A 23597-nucleotide genomic window follows, 5' to 3' on the forward strand; every position below is an offset into this window, starting at 1 on the left:
AAAACAAGTTCTTAAAACTGTTTTTAGGGAATGAAGAAAGTAGTGTTTACTTTATCGTTGAAGCCAAAAACTTGTGAAATTATTTCTGTAATATCAGTCATACTGTATTCTCACTATTTTTTAAAGTCTCATATCATGTATGTTGGTAAATGTGCCCCATACCTGGATGAATCCATTCACGAGTGGCGGAGGGCTGGAGCAGGACACAGGTATGCAGGTAGGCAAAACCCCCCCCCACTCTCCATTTGCCTTACAAGTCCTCCTCTTCTCCCCTCGGATCAGGAAACCTTTATCACAGCTGTACGCCACCACAGCTCCAAAACTATAGTTTGTCCCACTCACATAGCCTCGCTCAATGCCCTCAGGCTTGGAGCACCTCACTGGGACACAGCCAACATCATAGGGTGAAGGCTCCCACTCTCCTCCCATCATGCATCTCAGTGTTGCTGTAGTGTTGAGCATGAAGCCCTCCTCACATTTGTAGCTCACATCAGTGTTGCTGGCATATTTTGGTTTGTTGACTGAGTCTAAAATAGCATGGGGTAGGTCAGGTGGACGTTGGCAAAAGTTCGCGATACAGCGTGGAGGCTCCATGCCGTCAGGGGGTGCCCACACACCCTGAGCATTACACACCATCTTAGAGTTGTTGCTGGCGGTGTAGCCGTCAGTGCAGTAGTAGTTAGCAGTGTCTCCATACAGCTGGTGGCTCTCGTAGGGCTCAGCATGGTCAATAGCAGGCGGAGGGCCACAGGAGCGGGGGACGCACTGGGCAGTGCTGTCACTCCATTGGCCGCTTGGCAGACATTCTCTGGTCTCTGGACCAATCAGAGTATAGCTAAAGGTGAAGAACATCAACAGAGAGAATGTATTAACACAGGACATAAGAAATGTAAATGTAAAATGGGTTGCTTCAGTCAAACAATGTAATTGGTCACATCCAAGCCATACAGACAATTCTCATAAGGCATGTTCAGCTTTGTCTAATTGGCTGCGGTGCCAACTTCTGTAGCATCCAGGGACCTAATTGGCCCCTTTGGCCATGTTCAGACACACAGCATTTTTTCTCAGCTCACACCTTCTTTCTTCGTGAAAACAGCGCTGCCAGGAGCACTTTTTAGGCTGCTGCAAAGACAGAGCCAGTGATACTGCTGACACACACAGCAGCCTTTTCTCCTCTTCATGAGTTGTCAGCTGATAAAAAAAGTGACTGTTGTCACAGGTCATTTGTCTAAAAACCTGAACTTCTTTCAGCTGAAGAATTGTGTGCTGAATGTAAATGTGACATAGTTTTTTAACTACAACAACAACAAAAAAAAGTTAGGCATCGCATATCTATATTTATTTCAGAAAAGCCATTATATCCATGAAAGTGTTCTTTACTTCATAATGCCGGCAGCATCACCATCATACCTATATCCCTAAGATTATTTTTTATTACTATTATCATTATTATGATCAGTTGTAATTGCGTGGAATTCATCCAGTCTTACCCTTCTTTGCAGACATAGTGCACCTTATCTCCCAGTGCATGGTTATCTCCTATGGTCACAGCATCTTTTAGGGCAGGGGGGTCACTGCACAGGACCCTTGTGCAGCGGGGGGAGGGCCTACTCCACTCCTGTGTCGCTTCACAAACCACCTCCATGGAGCCCTGTGGTCTTCGCACCAACACACTACTTAGCGTACACACTCAACACAGTGGTGGACGCAACACTAACAAAAGCAATTATAGTGTCATGCAGATTTATAGCTGAGGACTTGTGGAAGCAAATGGACCCCCACTGATGACAAGACACAAAGTCAGCATCATGCAGGGTCATGCAGGGACACACAGAGTTCACTGTCATTTGAGGTAACGTGCACTGATATAACTGAATTAGCAAAGTCTTAATTTAATGACTAAAGAGGAGATTTTGAGAACATGGATCAAGTGGTATCTGACTATTCTTTATATGGTTTGTTTTAGTGTTAGATGTGATGAAAATTTTTAGACAATGACAGGAAAGATATACGACGGTCAACTTAGGACATGTCTGAGAATTATTTGGAACAATCACAGAACAATTACAGTGAAAGAATGTGGCACAATAATGCCAAGTTGATGCACGTTTAATAAACCCACTCCACTGAGTGAGGTTTCCAACAGCAGGATGGTGCATTTATAACATCATGTGAATTTACAGTCTCTGGTGAGCCCCATTAGATACTGCGCCTTCATGAATTCACTGTATAGTGTTAGTATTTGGTTTCATCAGACCATGTGGAGATTTCATTTGCACTTTTTTTTTTAGTTTTACGGCATTTTCTTTAAACTCGTCAGCCACAAAGACTTGCAATTCATCCATCAACCATGATAACATTTAGAAGACAGTAGCACCAACAGCAATGTATCCATACCTGTATCCCTCAGCGCAGGTGTATGTGACAGTGGACAGGTATGTGTTTGTTTTGAATGTGTAGTGGGCGTGCTCGACAAGCGGAGGCTCTCCACAGGTCACCGGATGACAGACAGGTGGCGTCCCACTCCACCTCAGACTAGGTAGACACTGGTACTCATAGGGGACTTGAGGCAGGAAGCCCGGCATACACCTGAGGTGGATGTAAAGGAGATTGACAGGGGGCATAAAGGGGTTGAAATGGAAGTTAACACTATTGATACACTAACACTATTGAAAATGATGTGCTCTTTGCTGCCATAATTTTCTCACTTTGCACATGTGCAGTAATTCAGTCAGGGTCAGTAACTTATTTTAAGTGTTGCAAATGGGTGCAAATGATACCTGAAAGTCACCTTGCTTCCATATGTGAAGTTGGTTCCTGTCATGATGGAGTTCTCTGGCACTGATGGCTTTGGACAGGAGAGGGCTAGAAGACACCAACATCAAACAAATTATGAGTTATTGCTCCTTTCTATTATTTAAATCATCTACTGAATCCCAAAAACAATGGAAAATGGTGATTTCTATCACACTATAATAAGTCATAGTGGAAACTTAACTTGAATTTTAATATAGCGTTATTATGCCATATCATGATATTGCAGTAACTAACAAGTCAGACTTCACCTAGTCTTAGATCACAATATTGATACAGTATTGATATGCTGCCCAGCCCTATTTGAATAAACAAAAAATCCATAATCATAATCGTCTACAAGAAATTGCAGGTGACATTTTTTGAAAAAAAAAAAAAATAAATAAAATAAATCATAGAAAACTGATTGAAAATTTTGATTGTGCATGTATCACTTCTAGAAATGTCCAGAAGTGATACAAGCAGTGGTTTGCACTTCTGTAAGAAAAAAAACAAAACACAGCCATCAGTCAAAATGAGATGTATGTTGATGCGCCTGTACATGGAATGAGACAGACAGTTCACTTTGAGTATCACAACTCGACGGCTTATTGAGGCTGATCACAGGAGAAAGAGCGAGGTGTGCAGTTGCTGAGTGAGTTAGTTCCTTGTTCTCCCAGAGAATGTGGCGTAGAGCCAAGATGGAGATGCTGCAGTGGTCAGACCTTTCAGCCTGTCGCGCAGTGGAAGACAAAGAGACAGCTGTCTATGTGATCAGGCCCTCACAACACCAGGGGTCAAGCTTGTGTAGGGCAATTACATCATATCGTGCTTGTGTGTGTGCGCGCGCTTGTATCTGCTGTGCCCCTGTGTGACAGACGGAAGGTGTGTGTGCTTGTTATTTGTCATGTGCAAATGTATTTTGTGCCTGTGCTTGTGCTTGTGCGTGTGTGTGTGTGTTCCCTGAAGGCTGTCTGGACTTCTAACATCTACATAACAATGAAAGGCTGTGATTGCATCTAACTGTGTAGTTTTTTTGCTTGTTATCCAGCGCCTATTGACCATTATAATCCCTTTGATTAGGAAGCTCTTTTATGACACAGAATAAAGAGTGGCTCAGTGAATATAATAGTAATGAATCCAACTCCATCGAGGTTGAAATACCTCATTGCGTGCTGTCTGATAACAGCTACTGAGAATGTGAATGCTGCCAATGCAAAAGCTGTGTTTATAAATGAAAATACCAATATTTATTATTTACTACCTTATACATCATGCTCACATGATGTTGTGTTGATGTCAGAAAAGCCGTCAGATGTGACACAGATTAGATGTGTGCGGCGTATACTAAGGCTATTACTGTTAATGAAAACTAACCAAAAAACCAAACTCAATTTGAAAAAAACATTTTTGTTAACGGTAATAAAAATGGAAATAAGACTTTACAAAAAACAATAACTAACTGAAACTATATTGTCTGTTTACAAAACTAACTAAAATAAACTAAGATTACAAACAAAATGACTGTAGTTTTCATCGTTTTCACCCTGTTGGGCTAAAACGTTTTACACTTGGACCCTTGATTCTGTTTAAAGCACTGCTGAGCCTGAGATTGTTTCTATTTGTTGAGGCAAATTGAGGTAGATTGCCATGTTTTACTGATGTCCTGTTTATCCAAGCTGTGGTGATGCACAATGGCTGAGTGAATGGAGAGAGTATTACCATCGCCACCTGACCTGGATTGCTAAAATTTGATGTCACCAGGTTATTTTGCTTTGCTTTTGTCAAAGAAACCAAGCGACCCCTTCTTGTGGTTGGAGCTAATAGAAAAAAAAGCTAGATTACAGGCTGGAATGTCGCCCCTCACCTCTGCAGTATGGGTATGGACTGTCCCAGTTTCCTGTTTCCAGGCAGCGGATGTGAGACGAGCCAATCAGCTCATAGCCATAGTTGCAGGAGAAGATGACCTCGTTGCCCACCAGGAAGCTTCTGCCCTCGCTGTGGCCGAAGTCTAGAGACCCCGGGTTCTCACACTTCACCGGCTCTGGTGGTAAAAAGGTCCACAAAACATCCAAAAAAGCAATTCCTCTAAAATGATGAGAGCACTTTTTGCTATCAGAGGTCATTATAAGTCATATTTGGCTGACTATATTGTATGTGCTTATTGTTTTACTGTGTTAAAAATCCATGAACCAAACATAAAGAGGATGCAGCACAGTGTGTGTGTGTGTGTGTGTGTGTGTGTGTTACCTGTGCAGTTCTTGCCATCTCCGCTGTAAGGGTGGGTGCAGGTGCAGGTGTAGGAGCCGTCTGTGTTCTGACAGCTGGCATGATCATCACAGTCCGATCCCAGAGCGCACTCATCCACGTCTGCACGCACACACACACACACACACACACACACACACACACACACACACACACACACACACACACACACACACACACACACACACACACACACAGATTGTGACTTAATTACCTTGCAGACAGGCTATTTACATTCATAAAGTGTGGGGCAAATTGGTTTTGTTGAACATTATGGACTTGCGTCTTGTATAAAACTGCTGTTGAAAAAATGACAGATATTAAAAATTACTGGTACTCACATGCTGCTGTAGTTAGTTCATATTTGTCAACAGTCAGAGTGAATGCACAGTGTTTGAGTTAAGGTCAGACCTCACTGCAAATTGCTGATATTTATGAGCTTTGGATTTATTAATTCCTGTGATCGACATCTGTGGTGCAGTAAACAGTGTAGAAGTACACACCATAGATCAGTGGTTTTCAACTGGTCTAGATTCAGGGTTCATGTTTGTCCTTCCTCATTAAGTCACGGTCCACACATAGGCTGACTTAGGAGCCATTCCGTTTTATTTTGCACAATGAAAAGTGCAGTTCTCCACAATGTTTACATACACTCAAAATAAACATGAAAAGGAGGAAAGAAAATTTGTAAAAAGTTAGGACTTACAACCCAACGCAACAACAAGTGATGAATTCAGGCATCCAACTCTAAACAGCAATAATACATTAACAGGTCTTATAATAACAACAACAGGACAAAAAAATAGCCTACTTGTGTTTGGTCATGTTGTGTTGTGGAGTTAGCTAGCCTATTCTCTGTCGATGAAGCCGGTCTTGATTAAACGCTGCAGCAGGAAACAGTAGTTGCATATCTGCATTTCTAAATAAAGGGACCCATCCGTTGAGAACCACTACTGCAGAAATGTTGGATGCTGTTGTTGTGAGATGTGTGAGGTTGTAACACAAAGTGAAAATCTGTGAATGGGCAAAAGCACACTCCAGTTCCTTAAGTTGAAAAGCAAAATGTGTGTGTGCTTTGTGAGCCGCTTGGTTGTGACACCATCTGCAGACTTGTGCAAACTCCGTCACATGTATATTTTGCTTTTCAAGGTTATGGACTGGAGTACCCATTTGTGCTTTTGTGTTACATTTCAAGTACAAAGTATTCTGGCAGTCTTTTACTCCTGAACGTTAATGACATGGCATCAGTGTTATCTCAAGTACCCAAGCAGGCCGGTGGGTTCCCTCCCCACTTGCCGCTGTTGGCACAGTGGACTTTGGCGTCCCCCAGCAGGTAGAAGCCAGCGTTACACTGGTAGACCACCGAGCTGCCGGCGAGGAAGTCTGCACCCTGGAACGAGCCGTGCTCCAGAGGACGAGGAGGCCCGCAGGACACTCCTGCAACACAGGCAAATGACAGAAAACTGTTAAAGGAGGAATTTACTCCTCAATTTACACCTTAGTGCAGACAAGAGGGTGCATCTGTATGATATCAGAGATGCTTATAAACAGTTCTGTTTTTTTCCCAACCTTAATCTGATCATTTATATTTATGAGAGCAGCTAAATTTTCTTTCTTTTTCTGTTTGAGCTAGCATGTCCATATTTAAATATCTAAAAAATGTATGTTTGTAATTACGGCTTTAATGTCACCATGTTCTTGGTCTTTGTGTGTCCAGATGTGTCATGCTTGCCGTGTCATCTCTGTTGCTTTGTTGAACAAAAACAAGGAGAGCAGAATTTTCAGCTTTCCATTTTTGCCGTTTGATTTCCCAGTGTTCGTCAGTGATTCTTTCTAATGTTCTTTTGTCAAATGGCTACAATTATCACTTAGGACTTGTGTAATAGAAATTTGTGTTACCATCCCATCAAAAGTAGACAAGATAGACAGTGCTTGAATATAATGTGAAATATCACCAAGTAGTATTTTCTGTTAGTTTCCAAAGCTTTTTAGGTATATTTTTAATTCCTTCTTCATACCTAGAAACATATATTTCAAAATCCTCTGACTTGAGCATGACCAGGTCTTCCACCACTATAAGAACAACATCGAAGGACTGACAGTTACATAAGTGCTACCACAGAGGAGATGGAGATATTCCAGTGTGAGTCTGATTGGCAGTGTGTTTGATGTTGTTATGCTACCTCTTTGCTCATGTACAAGTATAAAATCAATTCACTGGAGAGCCTTACTTTCACAGCGAGGCAGTGGGTGGCTCCACTCTCCTTTATTTTGGCACTGCAGCACCGGCTCCCCCACCAGGTAGAAGCCAGGATCACAGGACAGCTGCACCTGGGCTCCGGGACTCACCTCCACACTGGAGACGTGCAGGTGAGGGACTGCATTCTCCAGCTGGGGGCAGTCTGCAGAAACCAGAAGCAAAGCTTGATTTTAATGGCTCTCTAGGAGTCTCTAGCTGTGTCCAAAAAGCATACACCATACTCACTCTAAATTTTGAGTATGTATCAAAACACTAGGCTAATATACTGTATATCCACTCTGGAAATCAAATCAGCCTCTGAAGTTAATATGTCTAAAACTAGGGATGCACTGACTGCATTTTTCTCTGTATCCATTGTAGTTTCACACAATTTAAGAGATGAAACAATGAGAAACATACAAAACACACTGAGCTGTCAGAGAAATATTTAGTTCAAGTTTTTCAGTGGCACTCCTTACCAGCACAGAAGATGCTGTTGAGGTTTGTTTTGACTCGGCCCACAACTCCGTTGAGGAAGTCTGGCCAGGCCAGGACGTTCCCTCTGTGGGTCACATGGGAGGCCGGACAGCTGCTGGCCAGGACCTTGATCTGTAGACAGAGGAGGTAAAGGTCGGCCTGAAAACGTCATATCTGCAAAACCACAACAGCTTAATTTCTGCTTAATGCATTTTTGATGTTATTCAGTGTGATTTGTGTGAGGTTGCAGAATTTCTTTTTCTTTAATCCATGGAGCAAAATCTAATCCTTTTCTTAAATTGAGCGCTGAATATGGCATATGTGGGAATTTAATTTGACAGGCACTGATTCAGGTTCGTCTGCAAAATCTTGTATATTAGAAAACGAAGAAGGAACGATTATTCAGTAAGTACAGACTGAAATCAGTTTACATCCAGTAGTGCATATGTACAATTTTTTTTATTATCATTATTTTTGAGCAGTTCTATTTTATTTGACAGTCATAGTGGAGAGAGACAGGAAAAGCAGGGGAAAGAGAAGGGACGACATGCAGCAAATGGCCAGAGGTCCGATTCGAACCCAGGACGCTGCAATGAGGACTCAGCCTTAACAAGCGGTATGTGCTCTTACCAGGTGAGCATGTACAAAATATTGAAATTTCTACTGAGTTACGGCACTCCATTTACTACACCTCCTTTGTATTTACCTGCTGTGGTGTAAGAACCCGGTCCCAGATGTTGAGTTGGCTGATGGATCCGACAAAGGACTCAACAGGGTTGAACCCCTCGCCCCTCTGGTCCTGGTCCTGACCCAGTACCAGCGCCCCGCCGCCTACAGTGTATTGCAAAGGTCAGAGGTTATCCACTGTACACTGTGAACTTATTCTCTTTGTTTACTAGGTTTCTCCTGCAGATACACACTGAAGGGAAATGTTGCTGGGAAAAACATACTTGCAGGGCCAAATCAAATATGTATTGAGGTTCTGCTGCAGAAACTACGTTATATTCCTACTCACAGTTTACACAGAAAAGAAAACATTCAACATTGCTTCATCAAGGCATATTATCTCATTTCTGCTGGTTATTAAAGCAGCTAGGCCGAGGATAGCACTACACCTGGGATGGTGGTGCCGACTGACAGGCCTTTGCCTCCATCTGAGGGCTTCCCGTTGATGTAGATCCTCCAGTCACCATCCCAGCTCCGCCAGGACACGCCGATGTGGTACCAGTGGCCCGTGTTCACCGCAGGGCAATCAGTGATCCGCTCCTTTCCATTCACATACAGCACCCAGCTGGAGGAGGGTGGAGGGGACAGAGAGCGGGAAAAAATGTATCGTTAACATAGGATTTAATTCAAAGGAGGAAGTAGGAGAGAGAGGGAAGAAAAAAATACAGGAGAAGAAGGAAGAAGGGAATGAAGAACTCACACAATGTCAAGTGCAAGAAATCAGACAGTAGGAGAAACAGGAGAAAGAGGAAAAAAGACACAAGACTGGAGAGAAAAGGTAAGAATGGGAATACAGAAGAAATGAAATGAAATTAAACACCTAAAGAACTGCTTGTATCTTATTTTTGAGCTTACAGACCAGAGTGGCATTTGTTTGGATTTTGTCATGTCACTGACCCGTTGTAGTCGATGAGAAGGAAAGCATTGTCGCTGCCCTCCACGGCGTAGGAGACTGGCGTGCCGTAATTGGTGGTGTCCGATGACCTCATCCAGAACGTACAGGTGATCTCTGTCAGCGCCGGCATCACCCCGTCCATCATCACGTAACCATGGATACCTGACACCTCGAAGTCCAGGTTGAAGGCGGAGGACATCTCTGATGGTTCAGAGCAGGAGAGCGTTTGTAAGAGGAGCAGGACAGAACTCTTTCAAGTATTTTGCCTTGTGTATACAATTTTCAACTCACGCACCTAGGTCTCTGAATCCATAAACATAAAAGAGCCTCCTTTCCCGAAAGACACAGTTTCACCACCAGTACTGATTATAGTTAGATTAGCATTTAAATGTTGTCCATTAAATGCTTCCACATGAACACACCCCTAGTAATCATAACATCTAATAACACATGCATCTGCACTGCAGTGTAACTCATTTTTGACCAATCAGACTACTTGGTTATATAAAACCAGCATTACAAATCACCCCTGTCCGTCTCTGTTTCTTCCCTGCGGTTGCCATGGTGATGTGTCATCTGTCCTATAGTACCTGTCTCACACCTGGTTCCGTTGAACCCAGGGAGGCAGCGGCAGGTGAAGGTCCCCAGGCCGTCCAGGCAGCTGGCCCCGTTCACACACGGGTTGGGGTCACACTCGTCCACGTCCACCTCACACAGCCGGCCCCGGTAGCCCTCCACACACTGACATCTGGGACAGAGAGGAAAGACAGACCATGATGCCGTTTAATGTCCCGAGGGGAGAGGTTCAGCTGACAAAGCCACAACATAACAGTGCTCTTCATATGTATGAGAAATATGATCTGAGAAAAAAGTTTTGTACATATGTTTCTTAGCATTATATTATATTTTAATTCATGCTTACTTAAAGGGAGACTGCAGTTTCAAAGGGGAGGGCACTCCACCTTGTTAGGTTGTGGTAAAAAAAATGATGAATGCCACTCAATTCTCAGAAGAATAGAGCTCACTAGAATAGGACAGCTCTTTTACCCCCATCATAACCCAAAATATAAGAGCATTTTGCACCATTGTCTATATGTTTGTGCACATTTGACACAAAAAATTAGATTCAAGACAGGCATTTAAAAGTGTTACATTAGTTCTCTCGGATATGGCATCATCCTGAGGAATTTAATTTTTCCTCAGCTTCATTCTTAACGTTAGTAAACAAAGTGGGGTGCCCTCCCATTTGAAACTGCATCGTCTGCCTTTAACGCAATACTGTACAGACATTCAACTTGCCAATTTATATGCATAGCCTAAAGTCTTACTGCTGCACAAATGATTAGATTTACACCGTTTTCCAACATCAACTCTACCAAGTGCACATTTTTTCTTGAAAGTACAGTTACTGACTGTTTATGACATCATTTTTCAAACACTTGCTTTTGTCTTTAAAGTGAGATGTACAAATGCATATTCATCTCAAAGGTTTAGATGTTATTTTGTTAACAATTTACTGTTTCACAATTACCCAGGCTGAGAATCTTTATCTTCCTTTGTATAACATGATGATTTGATTATATAAAATAGATACATAAATAAATCAATAAATGTCAAGATACGGTTTGTGCATTAACAGAGAAATCAGGACATAATTCAGCTGCAGGCCACTTCCCATCGGACTCTTCATTACCTGAAATTATTGATGGCATCCAGACATGAGCCTCCATTGAGACAGGGGGCGCTGTAGCATTCATCGACGTTGACCTCACAGCGATCCCCAGAGAAGCCTACGGCGCAGGTGCAGGAGTATCCACCTGTCAGGTCCTCACACATGCCCTCGTTCAGACACGGGTTGGACAGGCACTCGTTTATTTCTAGCTCACAGCGAGATCCTGGAGAAAGTTGAACAAGTCAGATATTTTCAATGTATCATCATTATGATAATGCAAGAGAGGTTACATCATGTTTCAACAGATGAGAGAAATGTAGTTTAACTAACAGATACTGCTTGCAAAACAGCAAGCAAACATGAAGAAAGATACTGGATAGAGGATTTAGAAATGCAAAATCAGTTATTACTGTCCCAGTCTGTTTTTCTTTGAGGGAAATATAAACTTTTATCCAATATTTATCAAAATCGAATGTTAACAAAATGCACTAGATACAGTCCATCTTTTCATCTCTGTCTGACCTCCCTATTCCACCTTGTCTGTCAACAGCATTCAGTTTCTATGGTTAACACACATTACTGTCTATCTACAAGATGTTCTGAAACAACTATGAGTATTCTTAAGGCAAGAATTTAATAAGCCTTTTGAAGTATTTGATATTTATCGACACCAAGGTTTGATCCTTAATGCTTTTATAGTAGATAAAGAATGATTAAAAAAGATTGAGCAGTTTCTGAAAACTATGATGCAGTCCTGTGATCCTTATTAATAATTCCCTGACATTATTTGATAAGGCCGAACTGTTGAGACCTAAGAATCTGATGACAAAATCATTTTTGACTCTGTCAGAGTGAGACTCAAAGTGTAGTGGTTCTCTAACCTGTGAAGCCGTCAGCACAGCTGCAGGTGAAACTGTTGACCTTGTCCATACACACACCCTCATTCAGACAGGGGGAGGACACACACTCGTTCACCTCCACCTCACACAGAGAGCCTGGGACAAAGGAGGCAACACCAGTTAGTCATAATAGTAATCACAGGGGATACCTACAACAGTGGGATACAGCATGTAGTGAAGTGTATTAAGTCTCAGTACTTGCACCCATGTAGACAAATATATCTAACACATTCATTCACTCTCAACCTACTGTCTGTGTTGTAACTGTATCCGGAAATTGTATAGTCAACATTTATTGCCAAGATCCAACAGATTTTCCATTCCATAAATACTTTTTCCAGACTTGAGTTCTTTATTTTGAAAATTCAGCACTGATTGCAGAAATGTTGGAGAAATAATTATTTTCCCTGATAGCAAGGGCACAGTGCATGCTGACAGCTAAAGTCACTACATTTTAGGACTGTTCTTCACTATGACAAACAATATGAAACGGCACTGGGTGTACAGCTACATAAAATGTGTTGTCAAAGATGCCGTGGCCTTTTAGAACAACTTTAATGACTTCCCAGGCCTGTGCAGAAATATTGTGTGCAGAAAAGTTATAATTTGGCTATGAATTGTGTCTGTACCTACGAATCCTGGCTTGCACTGACACTCAAAGTCTCCCATCCCGTCGTTACACAGGCCTCCATTCTGGCAAGGAGCCGAGTCACACTCGTCTATGTCACTCTCACATTTAGCACCTATGGGGGAAATATCAGCAGTCATATCAAGTACAAAGTCACAAACAACATATAATTGTGATTAATGAACCCGAAGATTTTGGCATGAGAAGGTTGGCCTATCCAAGATGTTATAATAGCCACGACTTAATGCTGAATATTGATTGTTATAGACTGTTGCATTTATCTTTATTGCATTTATCTGAATAAAACACCAGAGGTCCATCTCCTTCCTGCTGATAGAAACTCAACAGCTCTCACACTTTGTTAATAAAGGACGTTATCAATATGACAGTTTACCTGTGAAGCCGGGCATGCAGGTGCAGACGTATCCCGCCCCAACCTCCTCACATGTCCCCTTATTCTGACAAGGGTTCAGGAAGCACTCATGGAAAACCTACAGGAACAGCCAACCAGATCGTATCTTCACACACCAACTGCAAAACACTCCCTCTGATTGGAATGATCTCCCTGTAAAAATTCGATCTATATCATCTTTCCTTTTGTTCAAAAATGTCCCGTCTTGTCATTGTAGGATCAGCTGCCCATACTCATAGTAAAACCTCTTAAATTGTGTTTTATGAATCTATTACTTAATACAATCATTGACATTACTCTATGAATGAATGATCCATTTTCAGCTCTGACTGGAGTATGATCTCCTGATTATGTATGTCTTATTATTTGATATTCACTGTTTGTTTTTCATTTTGCCACATTTGGTATTGTTTAATAATCTTATTCTTATGTGTCTCCATGTCTTATGTGCACAAGTAGCTGAGATGCTTGTCTTAGATCTTGGACATTTATCAGCTGTGATGATATAAATATGAGTTTTAGAAATTTTTTTTAGTCTAACTGACCATTTCGTCTTCCTTTAATATGTGAGAGAAGTGATAAAACAGATGGAGACTAACCTGACTGCTGGCTTGGTAGTCCTCACTGACCTCCACCTCTGGTGGTGAAGTGACACTCTCCTCCTTGGGCAGAAAACTGGAGCCAAAACCTGACAGTGACACCCAGACAAAATAAGGACAATGGAAGCACAGACAAGTAGGAAAAACACAGCAAGAATCTTTCCGCTTGCTACCAAACTGGCTGGCAGATACTATCCACATGAATAAAACCTGTATTCTTTTTTACACTTGGCAGCATCTCCCCACCACTGTTCATTCCCACAGTCACACAGTGTATTAATTTCCATTCCCCAGTAGTGCAATGAAAGCCATATTATTTCCAGTTCCCCTTGATCCCGTGCGGTAATCCCTTTTCCAATTGGGCTGAGCTGTCACAGGGCAGATCAGACACCACAGAATTGTAGTAATGGCCGAGAATTACAAAGCTGAAGAAAAGCTGTCAAACTGTTAAGACTGACACAAAATGGCTGACAGAGAATAATCGCACATGTTTAGTTTCCCACTGACTTCACTGGGCACGTGCTGTAGAAATTATCATTTCTCACTGAACTCTGAGCGTACAAATTGACATTTTAGCGGCGTTTTTAAGTCTATAGCCATTGATGTTAATTCATTCTCACTTTGAGATAATTTTGAGCATATCAGTGCTTCAAGCCGAAAAACAAACCTCGAATCAACATCTGTCACTCAAAAAACTGTCACTGGAAATTAACACCTGCCCCCCTACTAAGATAAGGAACGGTATAATTTAACAATTACTCCTCTAAAGGTGCCGTTGGACACCGGAAGAATGTTATAGGGTTGACTATTCTGATAAGAGGTTTCCTGTCTGTGCCAAATTTCGTCCAACAGAAAAAATCTTCTAGGGTGTTAGTCCAACTGATATAAACTTAACAAATCAGGATGCGTGGCTGAAAATGTGCCTGGACTGGACTTCTCTGCAGAAAAAGAGCCTGAATCCAAAAAGATCCTTGATCTGCCACATATGACATATATCTGCAATGTTTATGGAGAGCATACAGGAACATCTGGCCTGTCACAGATGCAGAGAAAGCATAATGTCTGGATACTGTATCTAAATAAACATATCTCTTAGACTGGCAGATTTATGTATGACAAAGACAACTAAAGGATAAAGGAAAATGGCATGAATAGATTTTCTTGTATTTTTGTCCATCTCAGTAAGGTTTTCTGATGTAACATAGATACATTTATAGAGAGGATACACTGTCAACCTTTATATTGTCCCTATAATTTATCAGTTAGAAGGCCAGGTCATGTACTGTACACAGTACTATTAGAGAATTACAGACCTGGAAAACTTGAATGATCACATTTTTCCCCCCAACTTTTGACTGAAAAGGTTTGGGACTTCCTGGATTAGAGCAGAGGACTCACTGGAGCAGTGCTGGATGGCGGTTGCCCCGGTAACCGTGGTGGTTCCATAGAAAGGGCAGGACAGGCAGTACGAGCGGCCGTGCTCAGGCTGGTAGTAATCTCTGGGACAGGGGTAACAGGGAACCAGGCCAGTGCGGGAGAAATGACCTGCCGCACAAGGGACTACAGAGAGGAGAGGGGAGGAGAGGAGGAGTGGAAATGAAGGAAAGAACCCAAACCAGGGAGAAGAATGAGTGCCAGAATCATAAAAATAAATGTAAAATGTTAGGTTGATACAGGGTAACACTGATTACTTGCCAAAATAGTATTTTTCTGCTTTTGGGTGAGAACTTTGCAACTCCATTTTTAGCAATGTGTTTCTGTGTTTTAAAGGAACAGTTTGCCTAAAATAAAAAGTACATTTTCCCCCCCATTTACCGCCAATGCAATTTATCCAACCAGATGGTTTCTGTGTGATTTCGTGAGATTTCCAGTCTGCCATGACCTGCACTGACAAGCTGTACCCACTCCCAAGTGCGGACAGATGAAGTTTGCCCATCTAAGCCCATCCTGAGCGCTGTGGATGTTGTTGAGTATCTGTGTTATTGTTTTTGGAAAAGGGTGTTGCTTTTGACAGTTTGAGCTCCACCAAAGAATACCCGCCCAACTCCATTGTACTGGGATTGGAAACCTGGCCAAATCACACAGCAATTCTGGACAAATTGTTCTTGGGTAAGTGTGAAAATATAGAAATATGATGGTCAGACTAAAAACAAGGCTGTTTTTCTTAACTGAGGAAAGCTGGAATTTTGGAAGCAAAACTTTTTCAACTGCCAGCGACTATTTGTTATTTATTATCTAGCACTATCTGTTCCCTGAAGGATTTTAAAAGGCTACTCTACACTGTCATCCTATATCTTTCTGACTCTTACCTCCACACTCTGAGTCGTCCACCGCTCCTCTGGTGACAGTTGAGGTCTCGTCGGGACAGACCAGACACTCTCTGGCACCGAATCCCGGTTGGAAGTGGCCCAGCGGGCACGACTCGCATGTCTCCAACCCATTCAGTGAGTGACTACCAGGCTTACACTGGCCTGCAAACACATACACACAACCGAATTACATGCTCATCTTCAGACACAAAAACACCGGACATAAAAAGGTCACAGAGCATTTAGTAAAAATTCACATCTAAAGACATGACTGCAAGACCTAATATTAAACCCTATTTGCAAATCATTCTTAGTGGTTGCTTTATCCCACATGGAGTACCAAATGGGTGAGAAGTCTGCCACACAATGAATGTCAGAAACTTTACGTAATCACAATAAATCAATTTACTATACTTTTTGTGATTAACAACTTATGCAACACTGAATTGTTGTGATGTGGTGAACACCATCCACAGTATCTGTTACTGGTTTAACTCAACTAAAAATCATTTGCAAATGCTGCTTGACCAAAGTCTGTGATAATATGTGACAATGAGCATGTGTGTATTGTACCTTTGCATTCAGCCATGCTGCGGGAGTGGAGGTAGGCCGTGGAGGTTCCCTCAGGGCAGGACTTACACTCCAACTGGCCCTCCTGGTCCTGATAGGAGCCCAGCCAGCAGCTCTCACACTCGTTATACTCCAGAGAGAAATAAGTCCCCACAGGACACTGAACTGCAGCACACACAGTCAGTAACGTTAAAATAAAAAAAAAAACAAAAAAAAACATGAGAAAACATGTATTAAAAAAACAATTTTAAAACAGTGAGCACCATAATTGGTGGCAATTTCCCTAGTTTTCTGGGTTATTTCTTTATGTGTAATGTGTTGTGTGTGAGGCTGCTTGAAGCTTGGGGACTTTTTGGTCTGTTGACGGCGATGTGATGGGACAATCAGTTTCATGTTATGGATACTGGATTTCATTTTAAAAATGCATCATTCATCAAAGGTTCATTATATTTGACCAAGCAGTGTTAGACACACTAAGCATGAAGATTATTGCCCTGCTGTTGCTGTGGTGGACCAATCAGGCCTATATACAAAATGCCAGAGCCCAGTGTAGGCTATAAGGTCAACTTTGAGGGGTTAAATATTATAAGGTGATTACATTTTTAATTCCAGTGTGAGCAAAGCACCTGAAAACTATTCACTGCCGTCTGACAATGTTTCAGTATATCTATTACTTTTTCTTATTACTCCTTTATTTATTACTACTTATATTGAGTTACACAGAGAAAATTAAATTGATTCCACTGGCCAGGGTGTGTAGCAATTAAAGAAAATATCATAACATCATTTTCCGACTCACCACACATCCTGCCTTTGAGCACTGAGCCTGGCCGGCAGTACAGAGAGGCCCTCTTGCTCTCCAGCGACTTGGGATCGGCCACAATCATCTCCGAGGACACATGGAAACTGGACAGCGGCTGCTTGGCCAGCGTCCGCTTCAGCCGATTGGTCAGCTGCTCCAGGGTGCGCAGAAGCCTCTTCTGATTGGCTACTTCCACTGAGTCATTCCTCGACAGGGGCAGAGGGATGCTTGCTGGGAGAATGGGCACAGCTTAAAGGACTGTTCCAACACACATGATGAATATGCTTTGTATAACACAGAGGACAAGGTTTTCATTATGAACAGCATGAACTCTGACAAATTCTGCCCATTGCATTACAATCACAGTATGTTTTGGACATTTAGCTAATGCTCCAGATCTGGAAGAGTACAATGTTCAGTAGAAGCAGAAAAAAATTAATTCTACAATAAGCGATGTTACAAACAATTAATGTAGGGATGGACTGACATATTGGCAGACTTCTGGCGTTTTTTAATGAGCAATATCAGTATCGGTCCAAAAACTATTTTTTACTGATGATATTTGGCTGATTATGAAATTGGCAATTGTATGTATTTTTTCTAAATCGTGTCACCTGATACAAAACCAAAATGGTTGTTTGCTCAAAAAATACATGTAATTATCTTAAGATGGGCCTGTCTGAAAAGCTGAGACTGGTTTGCACATGCAGTGCTATGACTCTTACATGAAAAATGAACATCTTTGTTGGATTTCTATTCCCAGTGCTATAAGGATGAATAAAAACACAGGAAATCACATTCATCCTACCTGTGATGTTGAAAAAGATCTGGATCTTCTGGTCTCTAGTTGGCCCTGTGTACTTGCGATGCCTCTTTGACCGGTGACGCGTCAGGAGGCCTCCATCCTGCTGCCTGGGAGGCCGCCGGCTGTCTGTGGCAAAGCCCGAGTCAAAATAGGCGTAGTCCTGTCCCCCTTGAGGACCCCAACTGTTGCCCCAACCTCCTGGTCCTGAGACAGAGGAGACAGGGAGAGGGGAAGGTGATGACGAATCGCTTCTGAGACACTTCATTAAAAGTTCATGACGAAAATGTTCAGGCAGAAATAAAAAGAGGGAAGAAAAGACAAAAGAAAGAATAGGGAAATCATCACGGCCTGCTTTCAAAACTCTCCCCATTTCTGGAAGTTGACAAGGCTGATCTTTGTGAATATGGACCTTACCGATAGCAAATCCATTCTCATAGTCGTAGTTGTACTCCAGACAGTGACCCTGTGACATCACTTCTAGCTTGCAGGCTATATCATCATTGCTGCAGAGATTGGGCAGCTGTGGAGAAAAGAAGAAAAAAACAATGTATGTGTGGCTTTTAGCATGAAGACTCTTTGGAAGTCAATTTGGAGCAGATGGAGGAATGCTGAAGAACTCTTTTACCAGTATTATTCCATCTTTCCTTTGACTTCCTCTGACTCAGGTGGTTTTAATGAGAAACACTTTCTGTGTGCGTGTGTGTGTGTGTGTGTGTGTGTGTGTGTGTGTGTGCATAAGACTTCTCACCATGCTTCCCAGTTTAGTGTTGAACTCCCCGGTGAATGACTTGACCAGGTCCAAATCGTCACAGCGCGATGCTTTAAAAAGCATCTCAAAGGGTTTCAAGCCATGGTTGGCTATACGGTTCACTGGGAACAACAAAAGCAGATCATACAGTATCTGAGTTTCCCTCTTTTCATTACTGCAGTTGTGTGTTTCAGTCTGGCAGAGATGATCTTTTTTGCTGAACAGGCTGAAGACATGCCCAAAACATTATGTAAATGCAAATATTACATGTCTAATATTTAAAACAGCACTCACCTGAGCAGTCAGGTCTGTCCGGAGAGTGTGGAGGTTCCCATACACCATTATAGGGACAGAAGTAGCTGTGCACGGCATCTTGGGTAAAACTGTAGCCTTCCTTACAGTGAAGGGTACAGTTGACACCCTCCTCCTCCTCAGAACAGATGAACTCTCCGTTCACTGGGGCGTACGGCTGGTCGCAAGCCGTACCTATGCACAAGAGTGACAACATCATATATAGCACTCAACTTAATAAAATGACCATGAGACCCCACAAAACACATTTATACCAGTATCCTCTCATATCTGAAATATTATCTGCAAGTTATCTGCAAGCAGAGAAATAGACTATATATGCTGCCTCATGTCAAGGCTGAACTGTTAACTCATTATACTTTTGAAAATGAATGTATGATTCATGGGTCTGAAACCAGGCTACTATAAACAAGATGGTGATAAAAATATTAATATGCTAATAACATAAATACTACTAAAATCAATATGAAAACAAAATATTGAGACACAATCAAACATATCCTGCATTTTACAGAGCACTTTTACAGCTGAAGTCGATGCAAATCAAAAGGAAATAAAGAAAGTAATAAACTAAGTGCACAGTCTGCCTGTCAGTACCTTGCACAGTGATGGTGAGGTTGCAGATGCGGCTGTTTCCTGCAGCGTCGGTAGCGGTGTACTGCACCAGAGTCTCTCCCACCGGGAACCGAGAGCCCGGACTGTGGCTACCAGTCACGGTCAGACGACCACCTGAGAGAGAGAGAGACATTACACCGGTAATACATTTTCTCCCTGTGCTGTGACCATGAAGTGATATTATCATAAACACTGGTACACTATACCATGAAAGTTAATTTTGGTTTATTTATAAAGTTACTCTGTATGGTACTGCTACTACTGCCTTAATATTAGTACTGCAATTCATTTCTCAATCCATACTGTCCAGTTTTGCATGACCCATGGATAGTAGATGTGTAAGAGAACATCAGTCAATAAAAAGCTGCCAAGCCCGGCTCAACTTAGTTTCATTCATCAGTCCACAGTGCATACAGTTTGATTACCTAGTACAACTTAGAACGAGTACAGCTCTTAGCCTTGTGGATTTTTGTTTTCATCTAAAGGTTGCTTCCATCCAAAATTTAGATATTTATTTTTATTTTTTTCCAAGTGAGATACTTTTTCAAGTGTTTTTTCTAACTATCCTGCAGAGGGCGGTATTGAGCCATTTACCCGTTGACCAGGACTAAATGAGTCACCCGTGGTAAACGATACAGGTTATGTTAAACAGAGAAATGTTGACATGGGACTGGTGTGTCTGGGCATCACATGGCACCAAAAAAAAAAAAAAAAAAAAAAAAAAAAAATCAGCTCTGGGCCTTGAAGAGGGAAAATTGCTACCGTCTGGATGGCTTGAAAAACACACAAAATGGAGAGAGTGATGGATAGAGCAATGATGAGGCAGAGGTTGGGAGAGAAGTGTGTGTGTTTGTGCGTGTGTGTGTGTGTGTGTGTGTGTGTGTGTGTGTGTGTGTGTGATCCTGCATGTTGCCTGTTGGCCTATACACAGAACGGGAATGACACAATGTCTTCTTTCAATTTGAGAGACAGAAAGAGAGTGGATTAAAGACAAAGAGAGAAAGCCAGACAAAGGAGATAAATATGGGAAAATGAGTGATGGACCTTTCGTCTCAATCCAATCCTTCATCTCGCTCTTCCACTGCCTCTCCACCTCCCCATTATAAACACATACAGTAGCTAACCCCATTCCAACAGGGCTGACACATGTCTGGCCTGCTGGAGTCTGGTGTCTCTCCATATATATAGCATGTGTGTGTGTTTGTGTCTTTGAAAGTGTGTGTCTCCCAGTCTTTACTATATATAGCCCTTGCATCAGGGTGTGGGCCTGGAAAAACAAAACACTGACGTCGGAGCAGCGCTGGGCTGACGTCGTGTGGCCCCGTAGCAGCCACAACGACCTGTTATTACACTGTGTGTGTGTGTGTGCGTGCGTGCGTGTATATGTGTGTGTGTGCGTGTGTGTGTGTTTAATGGAGCCCACCTCTGCAGACAGGTGGGGAGGTGAGCATGTGAGTGCATGATCTGTGCGTGCTGACAAGAAGATAACGAGGGTGAGACTGTGTTTTGGATTTAGATTTAGAAGCGTGTATGTGTGAGCTTCCACACTTGAATACACTGCAGAACGCATGCTAATCTGCACTGTGTTACTGTTATTTATGTGTGTGTGTGTGTGTGTGTGTGTGTGTGTGGGTTCAGCCAGGGCCGGTGAATTACACGGGGCCGGCTGCGGGCTGGAGCGCTGCAGCAGTCTGGTTGTGTATCTGTCACCACCGTGGCTGTTTGGGGGACAGTTGCCGGGCCAGGAGGGAACAGGCCAGCACTAACATCCTAAGTCTATTTAGCACGGTGGCCTGAACACAGCACTTTCAGCAGGGGGGGCACTGAATCCTGGAGCATCAACACAGAGCTGGAGACACACAGGTTCAATAATCCCAACAGCTGCGCAACACCTGCCAAGTGTCAATGATCAAGACACTGAACCTACTCACTCTGTTGTAGGTGGATTCAAATGCATGGGGAACTTTGAAACTGAAATGACATATAAGCTTCTAATTGCATATTTACAAATCCGGATACATAATTACAAATCTCTGCAAACATTTGCAAAGCACATATTTGCAGATTCACACACCCTTATTTGCAGATATCTCAGTAGAAACCGACACGTCACATTATGCATTTGCAGTAATAGTAAGTCTTGATTTCATTTCTGTAGATGACACCCAAAAATGCCAAAAGTTTAATGTAAACCAGTCTTCAACAATATTGCTGTCATGTTCAATCATTGTCTTTTTCTCTTTCTCTTGAATATCCAACTTTAGAGGACTTTGCTTTGCATTTGATTATACAAAATACACTACAAAAATATAGTTTATTGGTTGATTGATCAATTGAGTGATTAGCACAGGGTTTTTTAAGCTCCCTCATGTTCCAGACTCCAAAGCCGACTTCCAATAAGAAGTGGACCCCCATTTGAAGAGATTAGGCCCTTAGGTCCCTGATATGAAAAAAATATTTTGGTTTATGATCTTAGATTAGATGTTTTGAAACTTAATTTATGGTAAATTAAATTTTAACAAAATCAAATTATTCCTCATTTTGCTGAGGACCCCCTGGAAGCCCCTCAAGGTCCCCTGGGAGTTTCTGGATCCCACTTTGAAAACCACTGCATCAGTTCAGTGGTTGTTTTGTTCATAACCACCGCTCAGACAGGTTACTGTGTCAACAGTGAAACATCACATCACTCGATTCATTTCACTGACTTCATTTCTCTCATTTGGGTAAAAACATATATGCTGCTAAGAGTTTTTTACATAATTTACATTCACAGACTGGCTGACCGAGCCTTCCGGGCTCTAATGAGCTAAGTGAATGGTGACTAATGGAGATTAATGTCTGTCTGTGCGGTGCACTGCGGCTCCTCTGATCGATTTAACATTTAATTCCAAAGCATTTAACTCTTGTATGAGTTTATAATTACAAAAATTACTGAGTGTGAAAAATCTGTGTGAAAAATGGGCCAAATGAGTGGTGTTCCCACAAAAACGCACCCTCACAGCAAAAAACACCTGCTTCTCTCAGCTGCCCCAGTCTGTTATAAAAACAGTACAGTAATGACATTAACAGTCACTGTGTAGCAACATGACTTCATCTGACAACTAGTCTCATCCTCCCTATCTAATGCTTTTGTCTCTCACACACACATTTGCATCATTCCAGCAAACAATTACTCTCTATGCTCTCAGTTTGATGTCTTTCATCATTATGTACACACAAATACACACACACGCACACACAAAAGCATGCACAAAATACAGCATGCATGGACACACTCAAATGCACATTCTCCTTGGCTCATTACAAATACACTGGCTTTCTCTCTCTCTCTCTCTCTCACACACACACACACACACACACACACACACACACACATACACACACACAAACCAACAGAGAGCCCTTTTTCCAGTCACCTAATGGAAAAGATCCTGTTTAGCCATCATCAGTGGAGGAAGAGGGTGGAGAAGTGGAACAGAGGAGCAGAAGAATAAACCATCTAAGAAGCTGCCATCTGAGAACGAAGGCGACCAGACATACCTGAGTTGTCGGAAAACTGCGGCACCTCCCAAAAGACCGCCGTCTCCATGTCTGTGGCCTGGACGGTGGGCGGCGACCTGCACCTGTCAATCACAGGGGGCTCCGTATCTGGGAAAGGGGTGCATAGTCATTAAGGTTAACTGCCGTGCCTGACGACCAGACGGCGGAAACAGAACAAATTAGCACGCGTCTGAACATAAAACACATTGACAGTAATCATAAAATGTTGAGCAACTGCAAAAATAAAATGGAGCGTTCTTCTTAAGTGGACACTGTGATCAAAATATG

General features: G+C 42.2%; 1 protein-coding gene across 1 annotated transcript in view; it reads right to left on the bottom strand.

Annotated features, from left to right (window-relative positions):
• svep1 (sushi, von Willebrand factor type A, EGF and pentraxin domain containing 1) overlaps positions 1 to 23597 on the bottom strand; it is a 113277-nt gene that overhangs the window by 18308 nt on the left and 71372 nt on the right. The window contains exons 10-37 of the mRNA XM_030076624.1: positions 23310 to 23417; positions 19752 to 19883; positions 19137 to 19328; positions 18843 to 18964; positions 18509 to 18614; positions 18098 to 18298; positions 17287 to 17520; positions 16491 to 16652; positions 15918 to 16079; positions 15007 to 15168; positions 13609 to 13697; positions 12992 to 13088; positions 12599 to 12712; positions 11952 to 12065; positions 11092 to 11293; positions 9989 to 10146; positions 9401 to 9599; positions 8893 to 9068; positions 8484 to 8608; positions 7780 to 7909; positions 7293 to 7463; positions 6325 to 6498; positions 5044 to 5163; positions 4661 to 4837; positions 2781 to 2865; positions 2398 to 2589; positions 1491 to 1658; positions 163 to 835 (exon numbers count right to left, since the gene is read on the bottom strand). Of these exons, the coding sequence (XP_029932484.1) occupies positions 163 to 835; positions 1491 to 1658; positions 2398 to 2589; positions 2781 to 2865; positions 4661 to 4837; positions 5044 to 5163; positions 6325 to 6498; positions 7293 to 7463; positions 7780 to 7909; positions 8484 to 8608; positions 8893 to 9068; positions 9401 to 9599; positions 9989 to 10146; positions 11092 to 11293; positions 11952 to 12065; positions 12599 to 12712; positions 12992 to 13088; positions 13609 to 13697; positions 15007 to 15168; positions 15918 to 16079; positions 16491 to 16652; positions 17287 to 17520; positions 18098 to 18298; positions 18509 to 18614; positions 18843 to 18964; positions 19137 to 19328; positions 19752 to 19883; positions 23310 to 23417 (4745 nt within the window). The remainder of the gene's footprint in view (positions 1 to 162; positions 836 to 1490; positions 1659 to 2397; positions 2590 to 2780; positions 2866 to 4660; positions 4838 to 5043; positions 5164 to 6324; positions 6499 to 7292; positions 7464 to 7779; positions 7910 to 8483; positions 8609 to 8892; positions 9069 to 9400; positions 9600 to 9988; positions 10147 to 11091; positions 11294 to 11951; positions 12066 to 12598; positions 12713 to 12991; positions 13089 to 13608; positions 13698 to 15006; positions 15169 to 15917; positions 16080 to 16490; positions 16653 to 17286; positions 17521 to 18097; positions 18299 to 18508; positions 18615 to 18842; positions 18965 to 19136; positions 19329 to 19751; positions 19884 to 23309; positions 23418 to 23597) is intronic.

Source organism: Myripristis murdjan, chromosome 18, assembly GCF_902150065.1.
Source record: "Myripristis murdjan chromosome 18, fMyrMur1.1, whole genome shotgun sequence".
NCBI lineage: Eukaryota > Metazoa > Chordata > Actinopteri > Holocentriformes > Holocentridae > Myripristis > Myripristis murdjan.